The sequence below is a fragment of the Hippichthys cyanospilos genome, chromosome 6, assembly GCF_059441005.1.
Source record: "Hippichthys cyanospilos isolate Australia breed blue-spotted pipefish chromosome 6, RoL_Hcya_1.0, whole genome shotgun sequence".
Classification (NCBI taxonomy): Eukaryota; Metazoa; Chordata; class Actinopteri; order Syngnathiformes; family Syngnathidae; genus Hippichthys; species Hippichthys cyanospilos.
Window position 1 is genome coordinate 3,832,589 of NC_142374.1, and position 25,389 is coordinate 3,857,977.

The 25,389-nt window shown below is 39.0% G+C and overlaps 2 protein-coding genes across 6 annotated transcripts in view; one reads left to right on the forward strand and one right to left on the reverse strand.

Annotated features, from left to right (window-relative positions):
- Positions 1-2,446, forward strand: part of ckap5 (cytoskeleton associated protein 5) — a 35,929-nt gene extending 33,483 nt beyond the window's left edge. For all 4 annotated transcript variants that reach the window (XM_088416941.1, XM_088416943.1, XM_088416944.1 and 1 more), the window contains 4 exons: positions 509-592; positions 695-854; positions 929-1,044; positions 1,614-2,446. In XM_088416941.1, the coding sequence (XP_088273067.1) occupies positions 509-592; positions 695-854; positions 929-1,044; positions 1,614-1,874 (621 nt within the window). In that variant the 3' untranslated portion in view covers positions 1,875-2,446. The remainder of the gene's footprint in view (positions 1-508; positions 593-694; positions 855-928; positions 1,045-1,613) is intronic.
- Positions 2,447-4,410: 1,964 nt separating this feature from the next.
- On the reverse strand, positions 4,411-11,180 carry LOC148421899 (homeobox protein DBX1-B-like). Of its 2 annotated transcripts, none has more exons than XM_088416193.1 (4): positions 10,661-11,180; positions 9,177-9,278; positions 6,294-6,469; positions 4,411-4,964 (listed from the first exon to the last, which is right to left on the reverse strand). In XM_088416193.1, the coding sequence occupies exons 1-4, from the start codon at positions 11,022-11,024 to the stop codon at positions 4,653-4,655; spliced, it is 954 nt and encodes a 317-aa protein (XP_088272319.1). In that variant the 5' UTR covers positions 11,025-11,180; the 3' UTR covers positions 4,411-4,652. The 2 variants fall into 2 exon arrangements, with proteins under 2 accessions (XP_088272319.1, XP_088272318.1); XM_088416192.1 differs by having other exon boundaries at positions 6,294-6,499; positions 10,661-11,179.
- Positions 11,181-25,389: the final 14,209 nt, after the last annotated feature.

Below are 25,389 nucleotides of genomic sequence, written 5' to 3' on the forward strand. Positions count from 1 at the left end.
AGAACATTGTGATTTTCTGGCAATTTTACTCATGCATATATGACATATACATTACGTATTCCACCTGATTTACATATTTAATACAGCTGTTTCTTAATTATTGTGAGAAATCAAAAACATGATCCAGGGTCTTCACATAAACTGGTAGTCCTTCGTATGACTCAGTACCAATGAAGTAGCTCTCTTTTCTCGTTTCAAAAAGGTTGGTGACACCTGGTTTACACTCATTGTCATTGTTTACAAGAAGGCCGTTCAGACACGTCACAGTTTTAATATATGTGGAAAAAAAGCTCTATATTTATTCTTTACAACTACAAACCCGTCCTCCAGGCTTTGATATTTATGACAAAAGCTGTTTATTTACTGACTTACTTACTTTACAGTACGGCTGCAAACTTGCCCTTCAGGTTTGTCATTGTAAGATAAATGTTAATCATATTAGCTTGAAGTCAAACATAGTACCAAAAAAGTCTTTGACTTGAATTTGAAAATCCAATTTTGTTCTAAGGAGGATGGAATGGCAAACGCCAAGGTTCGCGACGATCTGAGTGAAATCTTCAAAAAGATCGGCTCAAGGGAGAACACCAAAGAGGTCAGTTTGATCATTTTGGTAAATCTCGAGCTTTATATTGTACAATATTCAGCTTTTGGAGAATTATTAATGACATGTTTAATGACTGTACTTAATCCCCAGGGTTTGACCGAGCTGTATGAGTACAAGCAGAAATGTAGAGACGTGGACCTGGAGCCCTTCCTGAAGAGCACGACCCCATTCTTCCAGAGCTACGTGGAGCGAGGGCTGCGAATGATCGAGTCCGAGCGAGAGGGCAAACCTCGCATTCAAAACCCGGCAGGTAACAGAATGGCCAAAGGTGTTACTGCACTTTCTTGAACAGATAGCAATGGGAAATCATGTGCGATTCTCCAGTGATTGCTCAGCATGCTCCCGACAACAGTCTAAGCAGCAACGAAGACCTAAAGCCGGCAGTCTACTACGAGAGACTCAAGATCCTACGTCAGAGGAAAGGCCTGGAAAACACCAGGGTAAGTTTCTCATGCCCCCCCCTCCCCTTCAAATTTTCTGTCTGAAACACATCTTTCACCTTCGGAGTCAGGTACCCCTTTTAAAAGCAAATTTTCCAAGGGCCCCATTTGCAAATGTTTGCAGAAACAAACCAAAAAAAAAACATTTAAGCCTAAGTGCCCTTTAATTCACTAACCGATTCCATTTGACAACAAGTACTGTATTTTTCGGACAATAAGACCCAACTTGTTTTTCATGATTTGAGCTGTGTGGCTTATCTGCAGGGTTTCTCATTTTATTTTTTTTGCTAGCCACCAGAAGACAGTCCACCGGTACAGGAAACGTGTGTATCTTTTCAAGGTGTCAATTTATGAAACAACTATAGAACTCAAAAGATTTGTGTATGTACGCTTTATATATGAATTATGTGCAATGCGTCTATATGTTCACTAAAATAATCAATCAATTAAAAAAAGGGAGACGGAAGAAGACGCTGTCAAAACATTGATTTTAAATTTGAACTGCAAATGAACTCTGTAGTATTGACGTTATGACGATATTTTCGTGTGTCTTTGAACGTGTGTCGCAGAGCATCAGCAGTAGTGATGATGAGCCCCAACAGCGAGCCCCTCTTTGCGCTCTGCTGTCATCCAAGCCATCGGTGGCCTCCTCCACCGACATGCTCCACAGTAAGCTGTCGCAGCTCAAAGAGTCCAGGGAGTTCTATCAGCAGGAACACAACGCTCAGCCCCGCTCTTCGTCAAACGCGCACGCCCGCTCGGCTTCGCCGGCGGCTAACCTGGGCGACCTGAAAAAACGCCTGGAGCGTATAAAGAACAATCGGGAGTAGGAACGCCACAATTGTGTCATCTGTTTTGGTGGGAATCAGCATCCTCGTTTTACAGCGCGTTCTGTTCGTCTTCCTGCTCTCATGATGGACCTACGAAGCATTTGGAACCTAAACGCCACTTTTCCCGTGTTAAAAAACAAAAAAAAAAGTCTCTTAAATCCAGTAGATAATTCAGTCAATTTTTGTTTATATTTTTTAAGACGCTCCTCTACAAGAGCTGCATTAAGTTACATTGTTTACAAACTGATGCATCTCAAAACTTACAGTGTTCTCAACCGAGAAGGAGGACTTGTATTTATTCTTTGATTAAAAAGTTGCCAGACCTTCTCTTATAACAGATGTTTTGGTGTTTTAAGGCTGTGTAGCCACTGCTTTTACTGTAGAGGCAAGTTGCACAGGCAACCCTAGTCTTGTATTGTCACTATTCATAACACGCAGAGCCATACCGGTGTGTTGAAGTCGATTGTGCTGTGCGTGAACTACAAGGTTAAATGGTGTGAAAATTTCATATCACCATGATTGTTTTCCTTTGTCATGTAAATAAAGTTGACATTGCATAACTACATGCTAAACAGTTGCCCCCTGCTGAATTTGTGTGTGGTTCTCTCTCTCTCTCTCTCTCTCTCTCTCTCTCTCTCTCTCTCTCTCTCTCTATATATATATATATATATATATATATATGTATATGTCCCATTAAAATTCAAATATGCAACAAATAAATTAGTTATTTTTCAAGTAGTATTTAGATTTTGTATTGCACATCTACATTACGATTCAAGTTTCTTTGAGGACAGCTACAAATATCGGGTGCAGTTCTGTCGTTGTCCACAAGGTGAAAGTAGGCACACACTTATGCTTATGAGTTCTCAAGAGCACAAGGAGGATCGAATAATCGCATGTTTATGATGCAGAGCAACAAAGCTAAATAAATAAAATAATGTACTTAATTTAAACACTAAACGGCATTTTATCAATTGTTTTAAAAATGCAAATATTGGAAAATTTTGAATTTCACGAGCACAACGTCCTCTCTGTCTCACTTCAGACAAATGACATACAAGTAGGGCTACTGTCCTCAAAAGTCAAAACGTCTTGATGATTCTTCTACTCGACAAGTTAACTAACTTTTATGTGTCGTGTCTCCCTCACGCATCAAAACCATACAGGAAGTTCAGATGTCCGGCGACTCTCAGGTGGTTAGGCAAGCACATTAACACAGGTGTGGTGCTATTCGTCCTGAAATGAAAAAGGTAACATTGTTGAGGTGGTCTGTCTATTGATCATTTGCACAGAGAGTAAATGAGTCATGAGCAACTTTAATTTTTTCCACAAATGTCATCCTTAATATAGTGAAGCAGTCCAATAATGATAGAGACAAGAAACTTGTAAAAGCAAGAGGTAGATATTGAAAAGGTAACGACAGCTTGTTGCTGCTACACCTGCAGGGGTGCACGTTCAAAACATTGCTTTCATAGTCACAAATTCAACTTCTTGTTAATTAGTTTCCTTGTTTAAATTACAAAAAAAAAAAAACATTTTTTTTTAGGTGAAATTAAAACGATATTAATATATTAATTACAGACCTTATTTAATTAATCTTTGAGTTTGCATGTTCACCCTGAGCCTCCATGGGTTTCCCTTAGGTACTCCAGTTTCCTCCCACATTCCAAAAACATGCATGTAAATATGTTGGACTCGAACTAAATTGTCTTTAGGTTCCGTGCGATTGGCTGGCAACCACCTCAGGCTGTACCGTGCCTATACTGCCTGGAGACAGATGAGATAGGCTCAAGCACGCCTGTTCCCTTGTGAGGATAAGCCATTATATTAATGGCTGGATTAAATGAATTCATATCTCAATTTTTGAATCTCTTGATGGCACTGACCCCGGAAATTGAAAACTGGAAGTCAAACATGAAATTTTTTTCTCATGAGCGCCCTCACGGAAAACTGGATCACTCTTATGTGTCGGAACTCAAAACCCGTGTGCATGTTCTTCCTGGGCCCGTGCGGGCTCTCCTAAGGCACTCCGGAGTCCTGCCACACTCCAAAAACATGCACGGCAGGTGTATTGGTCACTCTAAATCGTCCTTAGGTGTGATTGGGTGCGTGAATGATCGTTCATCTTTGCGTGACCTGCAATTGGCTGACAATCAGTTCAGGGTGCCCCCCGCCTTCTGCCCATAGACTGCTAGGATAGGAACCAGCAGGCCTGCAACCCTGATGAGGATAAGCGACGACAGAAAATGGATGTCCATCCATCCATTTTCTAGAGCCGCTTATCCTCACAAGGGTAGCAGGCTTGCTGGCGCCTATCTCAGCTGGCTTCGGGCAGTAGGCGGGGGACAGCCTGAACTGGTTGCCAGCCAATTGCAAGGCACAGAAAATGGATGCATGAATGAATAATTTGTGTTCATAATTTTGTGTGCTGCGAAACAAAATGCTGGTGTAAAGTAATTTGTGACATGAAATGGATTTTTTCAAGATTTATTTGCTTTGTACAAAAATAAAATTACAAATACAGTCTGCTGGAAGAATTGTCATATATCTTTTTTGAATTCTATAGATAGTCAGTCTAAAGTTGCTCAGGATATATTTTACAATGTGTACACACTATGTTGAACCAAATGTAAAATGTTATGATGGAAACGCTGCACAAAAATAGAGATTAGATGTTGATATAACAAAATATAACAAACTTGATAACCAAAGAAACGGTTGAGCTTTTCACCTTTCATCATACCTCCCACAGTAAGTGTAGTGCAAAGAATGAGTCTTTTACGAAACAGTGATTTCTTCGCCGTCTGACTCTGATTGTTTACTGGACTCTGACGGAGAGGAGCGATGATGCTGGTGGTGGCGATGATGACGATGGTGTAGATGTGTCTCCTGGCTCTCCAACTGTCCCTGACTGGTAGTTGCAGTCCTCTCCAGCTCACTTGAGCGGTATGCGCTGCCCACATCCGTGAGGTCTGGGTGGGGGTTGGTTTTGGTGGGGAGGGTTTGCTGACGGCAACCCCCCGTGGACAGCAGCTCCCTTTCTTTTGAGTTCCTCCATTTCATTCTCCTGTTCTGAAACCAGATCTTCACCTATAGGGTAAAACAGACAAAGTTCCGTTTGTCCTTCTGTTTGCTATATGTATAACGGATATGTTTGATGAACTTGGCGGCTGCGTGAAAAATGATGTTTTCGATGTCTGCCTTCACATTCCTTCCTTCATTTTTCATTCCTTCCTTCCAAACTTTTAAAAATTTGGGAGGAAAAAAAACAACAACAATTTTTCTGTTCCCAACCTCTCTTTTGAACAGTTTTTACTGGCGTCTGACCACAAAGCTTATGCAAGTTGATGATATAAAGCACAGTTCTCGAGGACCGGAGTTTGACACCTGACAGCTATCCTGCATGTTTTCGATGCTTCTCCCTTAAACACACCTGATTCAAAATATTTGGATCATTTTCAAGCTCCTGCAAAGTTTTCTGATGAGCTAATCATTTGAATCAGGTGTGTTCATGAGAGAAGCTTGGAAAACATGCAGGATGGTGGCCCCCGAGGACAATTGTAAAGCTTGACAATGACTTAATGTATGATATTTCCCTCTATATTTTGCTGTAACAAGAATTGTCAGCAACGAGCAGTGTCAGGCAAAACCAGTCAATTCTTTCGTATAGCATTAGAGAGAACATTGAAAAAGAACCAGCTTTGCTTTTATATGATATTATTTTGTTCAACGCAGGGGGGCAGCTCCTTTTGTGAGGCCTCCTAACCCTCTTGCACTTGGGAAAATCAAAGCTTTGCAGACTTCCTTACCATTATAATCAACCAAGCCTGGCCTCCCAACACTGCTTTGGATTAGGGCCTCCAAAAAGGTCGCACATTGGAAATCTCAAATGACTGAAAATCTGTGGAAATCTCGAATGACTGATAGATTTCTGATCAAATTATAGTCTGCCCCACCCACACACACGCACATGCGCACGCACACACACAAGCCCCAGTGTAACATAATTCATTATCTGTTACGCCACTGATAGAAACGTGTACTCATGCTCATGACACCGGATCAAATTATTACCAGCACAGAGTAAAGTTGGCCGCATTTGAAGGCATATTGCTCAAAGTGTCAAGCCCTCATAGGTGGGACATGATACAAATCTTGCAGAGAAACTACCTTTTGCTTTTGGGCATTCATATGCCCAATATAGAAAAAGTTAATTTGAGTAAGTTAAATAATGTTTTCATCAGTGTAATCAGGACGTGTACAGAAGAAACATTAAAGGACCTAATTCAACTTTCCAGTGTTAATTCTAGGTATGTATGTGATTACAGATCACATTTGGCACCAGAAAGTGGAATTTGCAAGAGACCGGGCCTTTAATGGAACCCAAATGAACAAAGTAGCATTTGATTCTGTATGTACCTGTGAGTCTTTGAGTCCTAGTTTACTGGCCAACTTCTTCCTGTCTGGTTTGCTGATGTACTTCTGCTTCTGGAAAGTCCTCTCCAGGGCCTTTCTCTGGAGGTCTGAGAAGACGGCTCTTCGTAGCATGCCTCGTCTAGGCTTCCCTCTGGGGACCAGGGGCCACGAAAAGGTTCCTGGGACAGGGACCACAGAGGAGGAGGAAGCTGAAGCGACAAAATGCAACAGGTGATAAAACAGAATTTGAAGTAAAGCAAAATTCACATAACGATAAATCAAATAAACAAACCATCCATCCATCATCTTGACATTATTTTATCCTCACATTGTAATAGTTTTTGTCAGAGGGTCGGAATGACTGTGAAGTCAAAAAAGTGTTTTCGTCACACACTTACCTAATTCCAAGACAGTAAAAACTGTTCAAAAGACAGATTGGGAACAAAAAACGTTCGTTTTCCCTACTCAAAACAAAGTTTTAAAGTTGGAGACAACTTGCAATTTTGCTATTTTCGGTTCTGGCCCCCAGGCCATGAGTTTGACCCCCGTGATTTAGAGCATTCTCTATACCTACCATGCATATTGTGGAATGTAAGCGGGATCCGGACTAGAAAACCCATGCAGTCAGGGGATAACATGCAAACTTCACACAGGAAGGGCCGGAGCCGTAAGCAAAGCCAACTCACGACTACGTTGCCTGGCAGACATGCAAACCGTTCTGCCACCCCCGTAAATTCACATTCCATATAAGTAGTCAGAGTGATTATTTAAAACACTGTGACAGCTTATAAAACATTATGAACTTTCTAGCTCGCAGCTAGCAATTCGTTGTTGAGAAATAATGTATAGGTTTTTTTTTCTTTTCATTCGAAGCTTTTTTGTTTGACCTGCAGTGCAATGAGCGTGTGTGTGTTTATGTATGCATGTACATGTGTGAGAAAAGGTTTTATGCGGTTATTTACTGCAGGCTGAAAAATGTGTGTGAGTTTGCAATACTGACATGGAACTGGAGGTTGGATGCTTGAAAAGTAGATCTAAAAATGTTAAAAAAAACAAACTTGTGCACCCTGGCTCTACTGTAGAGGTTACATCGTTAAGAATAATTCCACTGGATACGCAAATACGGCTGTAAAAGTTGATGATATCTTGCTACCGCTCTTGCATACAATTCAACTACAAAACACAATATGGCTTTTTCTATTGAAACCGCTTTCTAGATTCTTAACGTTCTCTGTTTTTCTTCACGTTTGGCGGAGTAGTGCGTCTGTTGTCAGCAGTAGGAGCAAGTCATGACTTTCATCGTCTTGACTCTGCCTCAAATAGAATTGTCCTCTCTGAAATGTGATGTTTAAAAGTCCAATTTGTCAAGTGGCGCAAACAGAGCCAATGCTAATGAGACCGGCTCTCCAAAGCTCAGCTCACACTACCTCTAATGAAGCATGAAGGGGGATTGTATTGGCTGCAAATGCATAGAGAAAGCTGATTGTGTTTCAAAGAATTGAGAGGAGAAGGCTGTCGACATGCCAGTATATTACAGGCCCATTAAAGGCAGCTCAGTATAATGTGCTACTGTTAAAGCTGCTGGGATCTTTGAGATGTTGCCTCTTATGTACTTGCCTTCGTCGGCTAATGCAGATGTCATATGCCTTGTGTACCTGCAATGTCATTCCAGTCACTTTTAGCATTTGTTTTGAGGTCAAGTGAGGGTGTCCACAGAGGTGCATATACACGCAACATATAGAACTAGCAGTGAGATGCATATGTACAGTAGATACAGAATAAAATCGATGACGTGTATGTGTGTGTGTGTGAGGAGTTGGGTGCTGTGGCTCCTATTGGTCACGGTACTTGGAGTTTTGTGAGCAGGGAGAGGAGCCTGGTGGGAAAACGACAGCGCATGAAGAGGCAGTGCGTCCCCGAGCTGGGAAGAGACCCGTCTCGCATTTAAACCATGACTAACGGCACTCATATATAAGGAGCGTGACAAACTAGACTAATTTGTAGATAACAACAACTGGTGCTAATGTCAGCAGTCAGATTGTCCCCTAAATAGGTCTTCAAATTGGCGGAGCTGATTCCATGCGTCCGGGGGGGATTCCCATGCTAAAAAGCTGACAATGTCTTGGAAAAGGAGAACTCTTAATTGACAGTACCCTATAAAATGTGTGAAATTATTTTCTTTTTGATGTGTGTCAAAAAGTTCATAAAATTAAATTAGAATTACATGTGTAATTTATATGGTATTATTCAATGTATTTTACTAAGCAACCTACACACCTTAATCAGCTTTAATGCAAGAGTCTCTCTTTACACAGATAACAATATTGAATTTGGACTTACCGTGTCCGAGTGGTATTAACAACAACGTTTAAATTTCTGGTTGGAGTTTGCAGCTGTTTTGAATTCAATGAGAAGACTCAAAATATTAGCCACATCCCTTAGGATGGAACAATGCAATGAACTGCAAAAGACAGATACAATAACTTCAAAACAATTGTCTTTGAAGCTCTCAAACTCAACACCTCTTCAAGTGCTGTCAATTAGATGGGGCGGGTGTGCTTTAGGTTGGCTACACAAAAGTCTTTTGTGTGTACCGCTTCATTTTCAGTGACTTCCCTCGTTACGAAATCCAACCCTTTTTATTGGTGTGTTTTCGATGATCACTACAATCAAAATGTACATTGTCTTCTGACTTATAGCACAGATAAAACATACAAATCCCAGTTTTGCACAGTGAACCATTAGCCCAAATCTATCACAATGAAATTTGCAACATTGGATGAATCTAGCATTAAAAATGTCGCGTAATCATATAACACATAAACGATGTGATGATAATTCAGTTCGGAGTTGTGTCAATTTGTAAGGAAGGTGAAGGACTCCAACCTGTGAAATAGGACGCTCTGATGAAAGGATGAAGACTAGTATCCAAAAATGGTAAGGGGAAGGATTTGGCCTGCAAACTGTGCACTGGGGGAGAAGGGCAACCTGGAAAACATTTACATTGGAGTTAGAGTTATGCAGTCATGTGAAATTTCCTGAGGGTCAATTATGATGAAAGGGGCTGCAAAAAGAGCTTTACATTTAAAAAAAAAGAAAATATGCATAAAGATGAATGTTTTTTGTTTTACCATACAAACAACCTCCTGTATAATAAACACAACAATTGTAACAGTAGTACACTGTTGAAAAAAAGCACAATAATTAATGTGTTTATTGTACAAGCTACCTCTTGTGTAAGAAACACAATACGTACCCCCATTTTTATTTTTATTTTACTATATACCTAATTTTAAACACAACCCCAATACACTGTTCAATGACATGAGGGCCCTGAACCTTTTTTTAATCATTTTAAATTTTAAGTTTATATAATTATGGATGATCATGTTGAATATATTGAATATTGAATATATATACTTCTGTGAAAATTCAGTTAAAAATGAATCCTGTGTCCAATATAAATATTGTTTTATATATATATATATATATATATATATATATATATATATATATATATATATATATATATATATATATATATATATATATATACCCCACCCCTAATGAGCTTTTGTCTCTTTATTACAGTAATTGCACAGTAACTTTCTTGATTTTCAGGGGTACATATTAGGCTGATTAGACTGAGCAAGTGATCGCCAAAGGAGTGTGGGTTGATCTACTTTTTCTTAATGGATGATCAGCTAACAGACATGGCACTGGGCAGCAAGTCAGATTGTCCCATGCTTTAATATACATGCTAACACAATAGTGCTTCTGTACTTGCCGGCAAAGTCAAGCAAACTAGCAGGTTGTATATACTGTATACATATATACATATATGTGTGTGTGTGTATATATATATATATATATATATATATATATATATATATATATATATATATATATATATATATATATATATATATATATATATATATATATATATATATATATATATATATATATATATATATATATTCAGTTAAAAAAGTCATACACTAGAAAGAAAATCATTTTTAGTAAGACCTCTGACCCTAATCATTGGTTGGTCTGACCGATACCGAATATTGTATTTTTACTTGAATAAAACATGATCGTATATGATCGTATATATATATATATATATATATATATATATATATATATATATATATATATATATATATATATATATATATATATATATATATATATATATATATATATATATATATATATATATATATATATATATATATATATACACATCAGAACTTGCAATAAGACGTTGATAATAAATTCATATGTACACCGCGCGTTTCAAAATACAGTAATAGCAAAATGTCTAAATCTTCCACACACACTTGAATACCCAACGTGTTTCTCACCACTCCTGGTGGACGGTGCCAGAATGGCACTGACGCCGAACTTGAGACAACTCGCGGCGGGACAGGCCGCCTGCGTGGAACCGCTGCCGCCGCTGCGGTCGGGCTGCCCGGAGCATTGAAACGTAGAGCGAGCAGTGCTCGGTGCCAACGCCCGGGATGTGGCGCCCTGCTCCTGGCTCAGCGAGAGCGCGTCCCCGGGGAACGTCCGCTGAATGTAGCTATAGGCCGGTCGGCTGATTCGGAGGAGATCTTCTACGCGGTAGCCCGAGGGCGGTGACCGAGGGAGAGGGGATGTCAGAGCGGCCGGGGGACGCAACAGGTCCGGATAGAGAGGATGCGGCAAGGCGCTGCACGGAAACATCATGGCTGACAACGAGCTTGCTCACTTTCGCTTGGATGCTGTCGTCGTCACCTGTGTTCTTACTAGCAAAGTTTTTGATGGCGACTGATAGTAACTTTTATAGAAGCGACTTTGGCTCACAAGTTGAACGCCCGGCCCATCATCTAAGTGGATGAGGCTGGAAGAAGGTCCGTCACCAGCGATTGGTCAATACGTTTCTGCTCCTGGCCTGATTGGATTCCAGACTAGCAAGTAAGGGCCTTTTTTTTTTTTTTTTTTGTCCCTTCTCATTCAAACTTTATGGACTCCAACAATAGTTGGACAATAGTCCGAAGGGGCGGAGGGAATTTATTTGGATGGTAATTTTAGCAAGTTGTTTTTTTTTTTTTTAATATAATAATAAAATCTCCTCTCATTAAAAAAATGTTCCCTTTATGGAAATGTGTGGATTTAGCTGTTAATAGGTATTTCACTATTGTAATACTGAACAGATTACTATTTGTACATCTTTTCATCACAGATAGACCTGATATTCCATTTTCATGAACGATATAAGCTGTGTTTTCACAAAATCAGGCGTATGTCACGAGTATTTGACCAAAATATGACTTGCTCAGGATATCCATTTTGGGATTTGGACAAAAACAGTCTCCTCCAGGTCTCGAGTTTTCATTTCCAGCAGCCAGAAGATTCAAGTTGTAATCAAACTGTGTGAAAATAAGGGATTAGTAGATAAAGTGCAGCATGCCCTGCACGTGTTTGTGAATATAAGAGAACCTGGAGAACACCCACGCAAGCATGGAAAGAACATGCAAACTCCACACAGGAAGGACAGAGCCCGAATGAAAACGGCGAGTTTTGAACTGTGAGGGGGACGTGCTAAGCAGTCTCCCACCCATGCCAGCGATGAAGTTAAGTTAATCCATTTTCACCATGCATGGTGAAGCATACAGCCTTTACTCTGAAGTTAAAAAGGCGATGGCCATGAAGCAATAACAAAGAAAAACACTCACATAACAATGGGGTGTGTAAACTTACCTATGCAACGGATTTTACAGCGTAAAAAACCTTCAAAATAAGATGTAGCCAATACCTAACATCGAGAAGATGAAAAATGCCCTATCAAAGCATGAATGTGCTGTATAAATGAATCCGATGCACATGATGCATTTTTATACAATGAAACTAATGTGTACTTACAGCTATGGCCCCATAGTTGTGAGAATTGCGCCAGCTTTCATTCGTAATTTTACAGCAAATCCGTTCTTGTACAGTATTGGCTCAGGTTCACCATATCGTCCTCCATGAAATGATTGCGATCACAAAGGCCTGCCGCTTGTCCAGCCGCGTGTTGACAAAACACACATTTTTGCCGCTTCAACATTTTAGACTGTAAAACTTTGTAACTAATAAATGAAACATTGTTGTTTACGAAAATCGGAAGAAGAAGTAGACACGGCTGCTGGCCGGTGTTTACCCTTGTGCCAGCAATACAGAGGCAGTATTAGGACCATCCTCATTAATAGCTTTAATCACTGAACTGTAAAATTGGCCTACGTCTTCTTTTCTTTATAATCTGTTTAGTCTAAGATTCTGTATTTGTATTGAATACATGAATACATTATAATTTCGATATTAGGATGCAGCAGCTTGGTGGTGCACTGGTTAGCATGTCTGCTTCACAGTTAAGGGATCCGAGTTTGAAGCCATCTGTCTTCAGCCTTCCTGTGTAGAGTTTGCATGTTCTCCCTGAGCCCTTGTGGGTTCTCATTGGGCACTCCGGCTTCCTCCCATACTGAATTGGACACACTAAGGTGTGATTGTGTGTGTGTGTGGATGTGCGTGATGGTTGTTCGTCTCTGTGTGCCCTGTAATTGGCTGGCAACCAGTCAAGCGTGTCGCCCAACTAGATCCCAAAGTCAGCTGTGATAGGCACTAGCAAGCCTACGACCCTGGTGAGGAAAAGTGGCTATAGATAATAAATGGATGGATATTAGGAAACACCTGAATGTGTACAAGATATACAGTACGTAAATATACTTTGCAGCTCCCAGAACTAATATATGTATATATTTTTTAATTCAACAACAAATGTGCCTCTAATAATACAAAGGCCACAATTATCCACTATCTATCTATCTATCTATCTATCTATCTATCTATCTATCTATCTATCTATCTATCTATCTATCTATCTATCTATCTATCTATCTATCTATCTATCTATCTATCTATCTATCTATCTATCTATCTATCTATCTATCTATCTGTCTGTCTGTCTGTCTGTCTGTCTGTCTGTCTATATATCTATCTATGTCTGTTTTTTTGTGAATTTGATCAAGGTGCAGGCAGACGGGTAGTGCACCAGATGGGCATGTTTGGTGGATGCCATACATATTAATGTAAATATAACCGTTAATATGACAGTTGGTACAAAAAAGCCCCAACATGGGTTTCAATTTTATTGATTCTTTTTTTATGATGCCACCAAAAAAATTTGCTCATTTTAACCATTTTACAAGCTTCCCCTCTAAACAACCCACCAGGTGCTTAAAGGCTATCACCAAAAGGCCGTCAAACATGATGAGACTGCAATGAGATTAGAACAGAATGGCTTTTGAAAAGAAGAATGGCTGCACTTAGAACGGCAAAGATTGTAGAAAAGCGATGTGATGCTCTTAGCTCCCATGACCAATCTGCAACTAATGAGCATGCTATGTGTCACGAGTTCCCCAATGATGGGGGCACACAGGCATGCTACTTCTCATATTTGTCAGCAACACAGTCTAATTGCTTTGGTGCACTTTCACTTTTGTTGCACGCATAAATTCAGGCTGGAGACGTTCTCACACTCTGACACTGATGAAAATTCATGGGGGTGGCCAATGAACATTTCACAGAGCATGGGCGTGGACATCATGGAACTAAATCATTAAAACAGAGACCATGTTTACATGCAGTCAATATCCCTTTCAAATATGCACATATTTCCATTTTTAAATACCTCTAAAAGTCGCTTGAGTTACTTTTTCTAACCCAAATATTTGGTCCTATAAATGCATGTCGGAATATCTTTATTGAAAGGTGCTTCATGTACTGGCCATGTTCTATCCACAAGTAAGTTTGGTCTGTGAGTCCAGGAACCACTTGTATACAAAAATACCTGTCACATGATGTAAATAAAGTCAAATTTGCGGTGGGATAATTGTTGATGAATAAAAGTGACGAGAAATGGTTTATTAAATAAATCTGCTTAGAATGTGTCTAAATTATTTTTTTCCAAAATGAATAATGAAATATTTTAAAAAATGTTGTATCTCTTGCTTTACTTTTAGTATTATTTTGCCGTGTACAGTGGTACCTCTGGCTCAAAATTAATTTGTAACGAAAGTAATTTCGTAACGTGAATTTTTCGTAAGTAGAGCCACTTTTTACATGTAAATAACCCAATCCATTCCAAGCCCCCCAAAATGTTCCCAAAACATTTAAATAATATTAATAAATTGTAAAAATGCGTCACAAATGAACAAACATACATATGTTAGAACTAGAAAATGTGCAATTGCTGAAGAAATTGTGTGTGAAGACGAAAACGCTGAAAGGAGAGGCGTTGAATGGTGGAATGATGTGAAATGTTTGAATGGCTTGAATCTGTGAAGTATTCTGAATATTACAAAGTTGGAACGCTTTGAATAGACCAAATAATGTAGACGATACAAGGGAAAAACTGAAAAAAGTGAAATCGTGGGAAAGTTTTGAATTGTGGGAAGAGGAAAATAGATACACCCAAGGAATGCCGGGAATTGGGGGAACCAATTAAAGTTGGAGCGGATGAGTAATAGCAAAGAAAGAAGGTTCCAAAATTTTGGTGAGAACAGTGGGAATGAATGAGGAATTAGGGGTAATAAATTAAAATAGCTATGAATTATTGGAACGTGTGATTATTAGTAATGATGAATATGTGAAAGGAATTAATTGAACGATGTATATGGGAAATGGGGAAGCGTCAAATGTGAAATGTTACATATGCCGTTGGGAGTGAATTATGAATTATTATAGGTAAAAAATATGGAATTTCGGGAAAATATTAATATTTATGAAATATTGGAACGATAGAAATAGTCCTTAAGGCGAAATGAATGAGTTAAATGTTGTGAATGTGTCATGGAAAAGCTCAAAATGTGAAGTGTTGAATCTCCCATTGGATATGACTATTGGAATATTGAAGTGAAAATATGGAATTATGGGAAACATTAAATTGTATGAATTATTGGAATGATCGGAATGATCCATGAGGTGAAATGAAAGAGTTGAATAGTATGAGTGTGAAATGGGAAAGCTCAAAATGTGAAATGTTAAATCTCGCATTGGGAATGAATGGGGAATCCTCCCACTGAAACTGAAATGTGAAATATTAAAGGGTTTAAAATATGGAATTATGGGAAAATATTGGAATTTATGAATTACTGGAATGATTGGAATGATCCCTAAGGTGAGATGAATGAGCTAAATATTGAAAATATGAAATGTGAAAGCTGTAAATATGAAATGTAAACTCACCCAATGTTAAGTCAATGGGACTTTTGGTTTGGAAAACAGGGAATTGTGGACACATTTGTAAATATTTGGAATGAGAAAAATGGAAGCAGTCATCACACGATTAATTGGAATAATATGAAATTGGCACAGTGTGAATTGGATGAACTGGGAATGAGTTGAAACGCGCCAAAAAACGGGCGGAATAAAAAGAGGAATAACTTTCGCCTTCACACAATTACATTAGTGCAAAATAATCATAGAATTCAAAATACTTTCTGTAAAGAATGATAAAAGAAAACGCTCATAACCCTTTTAATTCAATCATATTAATTGTAGCAGCTGATAATATGTATTCTGTTGTTTTCTTTGCCTTGAGATACTGCTGGTGAGCAGAGAAAGACCTTTTTAGGTCGTTTTTATTTGTACGTATTTATTTTACATTTCCAGGATTTTAGACATCATTTACAAGTCCAAGGGAGCAATAGTACTTATTTTTGGATTGTTTTGAGCATGTAAGTTAACATATGTTTAGCTTGCGGGCATGGGAAGTGCTTCCTGTGTGACGTCATTCAGCACGCTCGCCAAAGTGCTAAAACGTGCTTTTAAAGACCAATTAAGGAATCTAAACTTTTGGGGCTCTATTTTCGTGCCTTGTGCATGTCTGGCCCAAGGCATACTGTAAATATGTGCAGGAGTGGACTTAAAAGGGTGTTTGGTGCAGTTGTGGGTGTGAACAACTGACTTGTTTCACTGGCAATCAAAGCGGCTACTTCCCTTCCTTTGAGAGACACGTGGACAGTCAGACTTCCATGGCAGAAGAAGACATTAATTTGCTTGAGTGCTTTAGCAAATTGATTTGTTTAAAGAGCATTCGTCGGGAACTGTATGACCCTCATGTGTGGATGATATAAAGTTGGTTAGGGAGATCACAAATATGAGAACTTGGCACCTGGAGATCACGTTCCACTATTTTATCAAGTTCCTCAATAGTTCATGAGTGAAATTTGTGGTTTGATGACAAACTGCATTTGTGTTCTGTAAAATGATGATGAGTCTTTTTAACGATATCCAATCTATGAGCACAATCACAATGTCTGACAAAGGCATTGTTCTAGGGGGTTTTTTCAGTGCGCATTACATTGAGAGAACAGGTGCATTGAGGAGGACTGCTTCTCTGTCTGTCTCTCTCTCGCTCTCTAAGCAGCTTTGTTCACAGGCTTGTCTCTCTCACCCACTACACAGTGAGGTGATGTTTAATGGAAAGTTAATATGGTTTTAATGCTTGTCGCTGCTCTTCGACACCCAGGGCCCCACTAATCCACTCTGTTCCACACCGCCTGGAAACAGATGCTCTGGTGGAGGGAGAGAGAGAGAGAGAAGATGAAAAAGCATGCTACTGAATAAGACTAGACTGTACTACATTACAATACACTGTCGATATTAGTTGATGCATTAATCAATAGATTTTTGGAGGGGGGATTTTTTTATCCATCCACACTGTCATGTTCTAGTGCCTTTCCAAGTTTTTGTTGTTGTTTCTACGTTTTGGCTGCTGTAATATTAACCCCTGGAGAAAAAAAAAATGTTAACAGCTATTCATTACTGCAGATTTAGTGTCACGCGTTGCATGAAATAAAATGCTACCCTGCAGTAAAATTAAAAATTTTATGCAACATTTAGCTCTTGGATCGAAGCCTTTTTTCAAGTACAAGTCCCACAGAGCAGAGCAAGGACTTTGCATTAAGCCACTCAATGAAGTCAATGAAAAGCTTGCAAAAGTTATAAATTGTCTGCTAGCGCCCTCCCCCAAACAAAAAACACACATTATTCCTACTTCACCCTGTTTGCAAGTTGCTGTTGAAAGGATTAATACAAAAATTGGGGGCAATGCATGATAAAATATTGGGTTTTAATATGTCCGAAATTAACAATATTTCCCATTTTTAATGGTGGTAAATGCACCACATGGGCGGAATTTGACATCTGCAGGGTCTACCTCTCAAAAACAGCTAAAAGCCAGAGTTGGGTCAACTTTTCCCCAAGGAGTTAAGGTGTGGGGTTTGATAGGCTATTGCATTGATATTTTCTGAAGTTGCAAAAAAAAACGAATTCAAAATACTGTATTTCTAGAGCACCGTAAAACTACTATTGCTGTGTATAAAGGCTTCTATATAAAACAAAAATCTAACATATAAGAACAGTTAAAAGTGAGAGAAACAGTTCAAGCAATAAGTGAATTACAAAACTGCTCATATTTCACATTGTGAGGGGAACATGTCCATTTTTTGGTACTAAAATTAATTGCCTTTTATGATGTTTTCATCTGGGCAACTTTTACATGAATCAGAGGAAAATACAGCATATTTTCTCATCATCAATTTGTCAAACGCTTGAGGTGTCCCCTGAAATATTTGGCCTTCAAGTTACCCAGCACTCGATCCATTTTCTCATTTAGAGCAATCAAGTGTTAATGCATTGGCATGAGTATTAAACAGCTATTACATCCCCATAGTCTCATAGTGTGACCTTCTTTGCATGCGTTAGGCAGTTATAGGGGAGGGTTCATCATGGAGGACCTCTACAGCCAAAGCGCTTTAAAATCAGTCTTGACTGGTGTTTAATTCACTAACAGCTGTTACGTTTGTTAAGAATCTAGAGCAGGCTGTTCTGTTTCTCGACCCAGGAGGAGAAATTAGTTCTGCTGATGTCCATTTTCCCTCCCAGAGAACCATCTGCTCTACTTCAATACAAAAGAGGGATTTCGCCAACGAATAAAATGCTTTGAACATAATAATTTCTCGTTCTCTCCCTTTGAAAGAAGTTTTGGTTAAAGTGTCGTATTTCCCAGCAGGTCAAGTGCTCAGCGAATCAGCTGCACATTTTATGATTAACTTCTTTTGTTGAAAAGTGGATCCTTTCATCATAACGAGTGGTGTAGAACTTACGACTACGTGTTTTAACATGTCCAAAATGTCTACACTGATACTTGTATGCCTTCCATTGTCAAGGTTATGTTGTATATGATAGTGAAGTGCTGGTATCATGCTTGTCATTGGTTGTTGTTGCTTCTCTTTATTTAAATTCTCTTTTTAACTACATGTAACTAAAACATATTTTTAAATGATAGGCCCTTTCATAATTGAAGTTGCGATGTATATGATCACCGTTTATCAAACCATTGTATTAAAATAGACAATTTGTTTTACATAGGCGTCATTTTGCATTTTTATCTTTTACAAGAAAATGTCCAGAACAAATCCTCGTGCCTGTCTATCAACTGAAATCATATGTGATGTGTTTTCACAAAACCAGGCTTACTGTATGTCTCAGAAAATGAACATTTAGATATTCCTAGGATCTAATTCTACACCTCTCTTTTTAACTCTATATTAATCAAAACATATTTTCAAAATATAGTCCCTTTCATAATATGGAGTTGCAGTGTACATTGCCACTGTTTATCATCTTCCTATCAAAATAGACAATTTGTTTTATATAGAAATAATTTCGTATGTTTATCTTTTAAAGAAAAATTCCCAGTACAAATCCTCATGCCTGTATCAAATGAAATCATATGCAATATCTTTTCACAAAATCAGGCTCATGTCTCAGAAAATGAAAATTTGGATATTTATATTATCTGATTCTAACTTCTATTTCCCTTTAAAACGACATATGATACATGACTGTAGCTCAAAAGTGGACAAAGTTACAGCAATTTGAATGTTGCCAAGTTGAAATCCCTTAATGTCCATACTGTAGTAAGCAGTACCTATACGTGTTGAATTACCACTAAAAAGTAAATTCCAATTGCAGGTAAAGACATTTCTCAGATTATCTGGAAAATTCTCAGCAGATGAAATTGGGAAAGAATGGTTCCTTGGCTCCAAAACAATTTTCCGAGTAAGTTTACAGTTCAATCCTGGGGCATCATCAGGCAAAGTGTGCTTGTTTTTACTGTTTTTTTGTACAGTTTTTTTTTTTTATGTCAAAATATGGCAATGGGAAATTTAAATCCCAGTTTTTATGTCAACTAAAAGATGATTTGGATGGTGTGGCCTAGCTGTGACAAGCAAGTTTTGTCATGGATAATATATCTCAAATGCATTTGGTCGCATAAAGAAACGAAAATTTTGATTACATTTTGATAGATTCCCACAGTTTTTATTTATTTATTTTTTCTCAATGTAATAAACACATCAACATAGCGGGATTTACAAGTCACTCATATAATACGCTACTACCATTAATGGACAGTGAGAATGGCTTTGCAACGACGGTCGCTATAATCTTTTCTTCAGCTTTCATCTTCTTTTAGATTTATATTTTATGTGTCATTAATAGTAGATAAACTTCATTGGAACGATGACATTGCAATCAAAAATGACCTTTTTTTTTATTCCATTATCAAAGTACATGATTTCACAAAAGGCATTTCAAAACTTTGACAGAACCAACTCGCTATTCACTCAGTGGTGGAGGGGCAATTACTCTCATCGGACGCCGCCACAACTTGCTTCAATGCATGATTGAAAGCATTAAATTAAAAGAATAGACTCGTTAATGAAACAGATCCCAGAACTGATGGTTAATTACATTTGGATTATTATAAGTGTAATTCCACATGGCTGTACTTTACATGCGGCTGGCTTCCGTTCGATAAAAGGTCACATCGTGGTGGTTTCGACTTATTGGTCGCTATGTCCATTTATATAAATCATTTGTGAAATGACGTCCGAGATGACAAACTCCAGGTTATCCCGAGTCAACGTCACGGGGACGCGCAAGATAGTTTAATGGATTAAAACACTTTAGCATATATTCAACGCTCCAGTTTGCGACCGTGAATGGTTATTCGTCTCTGAGTGCCCTGCGATTGGCTGGCAACCAGTTCGGGGTGTATCCTGAAGTCAGCTGAGATAGGCTATAGCACCCCTTCGATCGTTGTGAGGAAAAGCGATCAAAGTAATGAATGGAAATTTAATACAATACAATGCAGTACAATGTAATACAATGCTTTACAATACATCTTTATTTAAGTAGTGCTTTCACAACAGCCACAGCTGTAGAAGAGCACTTTTACTCGGTATTAAAAACTTTAGTAATAATACAAAAGAACATAAATTTGAAAGCATTAAATTAAAAGAATAGATTTGTTAATGAAACAGATCCCAGAACATAACATCAAAATATTATTCCTGTAGTATGTTAAGCATTTTTATTGCATGAAACAACGAGCGATTGGTCCCATAAGAAATGACTGTGTAAGGTGTTGGACTGCCCTTTCAAACAAGTGATCGTAAGTGAGGTTCATTGAACTATGTTGTGTGACTTTTATAGATAAATGTGCGTTCCTGCATGTGGTGATGTTTTCAGCCAACATTATTATAAATGACGTCATAGTAGTAATGTGACGGTCACGATCAAATCGAGTCTATCACTGTGAACGATGAGAGTCGAGTCTTTTAAAGAGAGGTTCACCACTTCCCTCCGTCACTTCTGGAGAGCGCATCATCTTAGCAAATTAGCGCTACAGTGGTAAGTGGGTCTTTAGCTTTGAAGCAAGCGTAAAAAAAGCTAAAGGTCACACAGAGGGACGGAATGTAGAAGGGGGCAAGGGTGGAGAGGAGGAGCTCTCATCGGGATAGACATGAGTGGTTAAGAGTGCTATTTGATAGATGGGATTGCTTTTGTCAATCTATTTCAGATGCAATGTACACTTGTGTGAACCAATGTGTCCAAACTGTCCTGTATATTTACATTTTTTTTATTTTCTAAAGTGAAAAGGTAGGTATTTGCTATATTTTTGAAACATGTCCATACATTACAATATTCAATGTCAATAGTCAACGTCTTTTCAGTATGAATTGCATTGCATCACTCATGCAGTGTTTATTGTATGAGTAAAACATTGTTGTTTTAAAATAAAAAAGCATAAGGGCCAGTCTTTTGAACAGCTTTTCCTGGTCTGTGAATGAACAGCTCCCCTTGAAGAGCCAAAAGTTACGTCTCTATGTTTAGAACACACAGAAGTTTTGTCTTCTGGTGTCACATTTGTAACACATTACAAGAGTTAATAACTGTAATAATTTTACAATAATAGAATGAGTAACTTGTTAAATAACTTTGCTACCATTTAAATGCCATTTATTACTGTCATGTGTTACCCCTAACACTGCTCATGTTTGCAGTGTTTGTGAAAGACAAAAAAAAAAAAAACAAACAGCCAAAGAATGACACTTGCATTTATTTAAATTACATTCAGCAAAATTATTTTGTGTGATTTGGGCCGAGCAAGTGGGAAACACTTGGCCGAAATGCCAACGCAACAAAGATGTGAATCCGCCAATAAACAGCAGCAGGCATGAGCGTATTGCAAGAAAATCTCTCTGTTTGCTGATCCTTGTGAGAAAGCGTGTTCCTCGGCATATGCATATATAAGCCTGCTATACACTTTCAGTTACAACACCGTTCCTGTTCTCTCCCACACACACATCCACACACGCAGGGACACTGAAAAGGCAGAGTCCCTTCTCCCTGTTATGCAAATAACACCAGCCCTTAAAATGTTTTGAGTGAGAATTAAACGTGAATTAAATGAGGCTTGGCTCTTTTCTCTCCATTCTGCCTGAATAAGGCAAAGCTCCGTCACCATGGGAGATCCCCACGCTGTTGCCATGCCTGTTATGGGATTGACAAGACAAGAAGTGACATAAATACCGTAGCCGGCGTTCAATCCAATTATGTGGCGTGGTCGGCTTCAATACCTGGTAGTCATGCAGAGTTGCGGTGGCGTCCTTGTATTCAGCCTGAGAAATGAGACTGCGTTTCTCATTCAGCGTCAAGCCCCTTGCTAACCTTTCTGTCCCTTCACCTCAGCTTGCTCAGAGTCTCTGCCTGCCCTCAACTCCGAGCTCAACTCAGCGCAATAAAGGCCTTTTGGGACAGGACAATTTGCTTCCCCTGGCTCACTCAATCTCCAAACGTGAAAGAAAGTCCCCTCCAAAGTAAGCAACGGACCGTCAAAATGAATAGCTTCTCATGGAATTATACATACAGAGTAAAGAAAAAGAAAAAAAAAAGGCTAAGCGAAAGGAAACGTCTACTATATGTCTAGAAATCCAGTTACGCTTCAAGAACAAAATCTGTTCTCTGATTTCTGTTGTGTGGCCCTGAGTGCTCTCAGCATTTCAACATGGATTGGAAAACCCTCAAAATTAGGTCCATCGAAATTAGGTCGGAAATATTCTGAGACAAACTTGATCAATAATACCAAAGGATTGCAAGCTGTTATTTAACATCCGACTATTATGACACATCTTGGGAGAAAGCTTCAAGTAACATCTAGAGACACACGCAAACATGATGACTGGGTGGGAGAAAGCTTAAAGGAACATCTAGAGACACACGCAAACATGATGACTGGAAGATGAGTCAGATTAGGTCAGACAAAAGTTAGGCGGTCCTCTCCCCAACAGAGCTGTATCAAAGCATCAAAGCTGAACCTTTAAAACTCTTGTCTCGTGCACTTTTGTCAGAATCACAACAGTGTTCCCTTTTGTAGTCTGTGACAGTCTTTATTGTCTGTAAGTGAGTGATAGTTAATTCAAAAAAAATTCTGGGTGACAGACATTAAAGATCAATAGGAAGAAGAAGAAAAAATAGGGCCTATTTTTTAGGCTGTCGGAAAATGCACGGATCAATAGATTATAAATACAGTGGATGACAATAGAATGTCACATACAGTCGTCTTTTGGTGTCAGTACCCAGAGGACAAAAACAACTATAAATAATACCGGGCAACATGATGAGGTGAGCTACTGGGTAGGATGTATAAGTTATGAATCCGTGTGGGGTTTGTCTTCTTCCCAAATTCCTAAAATATTCACGTTCGAATAACTAAAGACTCAGAAGCCTCCACGGGTATTATTGTGAGTGTGAAATGATTGCTCATCTATATCTGATCTGTTATAGGCTACCATTCCAGTGTACCTTGCTGTTGCCCAAGGTCAGCTGGAAATGGTGGCAAAAGAGAAGTGGACAATTATTAGGAGAATAGAAGTATTTTCCATTATTGACCTTGATGAATCTCAGCTCCTTGACACAACACTCAGCAGTCAACGAAGTGCCTTTTCTACTCACCGTATGTACAGTAACACAGTTTCCCGACACAGACCGACATCTAATCCGGTGGTCGACAAAAGTCATCCTCTCTGTGTGCTTCTACGACTCTCTTTTAACCCGAGCCTCCCTTCAGATACACCCCACCTCCCCTCTCCCCAAGGCTAATCCCTGGTTTAGCCTTTGATTTTAAACTTCAACTTTCTCCCTTTATCCCACCTTCTGGTTCAACAAGGAGAGATGGCTGGGATAGAGTGACTAGTCAGCTTCCTGCTGCTCCTCTCTTCTTGATCTTTGTTGCCTTTCGGCCCTTTAGCCTGCCTCTTTGCTCCCAGCAAGCGCACGCAAATCCATGCAGGCACACGTTATATATGCAGAGTCTACACATGGATATGAGTGTGTGTGGTTTGATCTGGTTTCCTAGTGGACTCTATTGTGTCGGGGCAGGAAACAGCTAATCCAGTCGGATCTTACCCCAGTCAGGGGCCCGATGCTCTTATTAGCATCATCATCGTGGCTTTGGCACAGCTTATTACCAAAGGAATAAATACAAATCCTATTTCTATTGGGGTTTCTGTACCTGTTGAGTATGAAATAGATGTCAACCGCCATGATTGTTTAAAAAAATGCCATGATGAAAGTGCAGTCAAAATCCTCAACAATAAATGTATTTTACACTGAAGTTGGATTATTATTGGGTTATTGTGCTTCAAATCACATTGGAAATCAGATAAGAGGGATAACTGTGTTCATGCACTGGTGGTTATAGACAGTTTCATTACCAGGTCAAATTACACGAATACGGCCCTATTTTGACCCGGTAGACGTTCTGCAGACAAACTCATTTCCGCCGTCGTTGTCTACCCTACCCTACTCGACCAAAGACCAGTTATCATAGAGAAATGTACTGGTACTCGCTTCTCCTGGCACCTATTGTATTGTTCTTCCCAAAAAGTAGCCCCGTTCTAAAATTTGACGTAAATACTAGGCTGTTGATTGGTTCGGGATGGATTTGAATGTGTCAAATTCAAATGATAAGAAAAAAAAATGACCACTAACCTTTCTCTGATGGACTTTAAGTCAATATTGTCATCTGGTTGATGAGATATTCCAAAACAGTTACAAACCAGGCATCATGCACAATAATCCTCACACACTCTTTTGTTTTAGTTACTGTGAGTAACAGTGTACGCTCGTTATTAGCATTACATATTTCTAGCTTTTTTTTTTTTTTTTAATCTCTGAAACCAAGAGCAAAAACAGCAGGTACTTGATTGCACCCGGTGGTGGTTGGACTGATTGAATGGATTGTGTTCAGCCAGGTGTGTGAGAGCAAATGAGTGGTGCCAAAGTGGACTGGACAGGGGCCCAGATGAAAAAAATTAAAATAATAAAGACTTCACATAGCCTTTAACTCACAGACATCCTATCTCCTAGTCAATTGTTCAAACATCCTTGTTACTCTTCCACAGGCAGTCATCCTCTGACTTGCCCAATTTTGAATTGGAGGGCTTTGGCGATGATTTGCTGATTATCTTACTTGGGATATTATCCCACACTTTCTTTACGCAAGTGACGACGGTTGTAAGAGCAGAACGTGGAAGGTTGCCCTATGCTGCCCCCCCTGCCGACATCCATGCTTGCTCAAGCGCAAATCCAAGGGCTGAAGGAGACAAGACAATCAAGCCGTCTTTTCCTTTTCATAATGTGTCAAAGTCCGCCGAAAAAA

Excerpts from the sequence above, each read along its gene's own strand:
- LOC148421899 (XM_088416192.1), bottom strand. The coding sequence starts at position 11,024 with ATGATGTTTCCGTGCAGCGCCTTGCCGCATCCTCTCTATCCGGACCTG. Across the intron at positions 9,279-10,660 it reads GGCACCGTCCACCAGGAGTG|GTTGCCCTTCTCCCCCAGTG; the intron begins GTGAGAAACACG and ends AATGTTTTCCAG. Across the intron at positions 4,965-6,293 it reads TAGGACTCAAAGACTCACAG|GTGAAGATCTGGTTTCAGAA; the intron begins GTACATACAGAA and ends TTTACCCTATAG.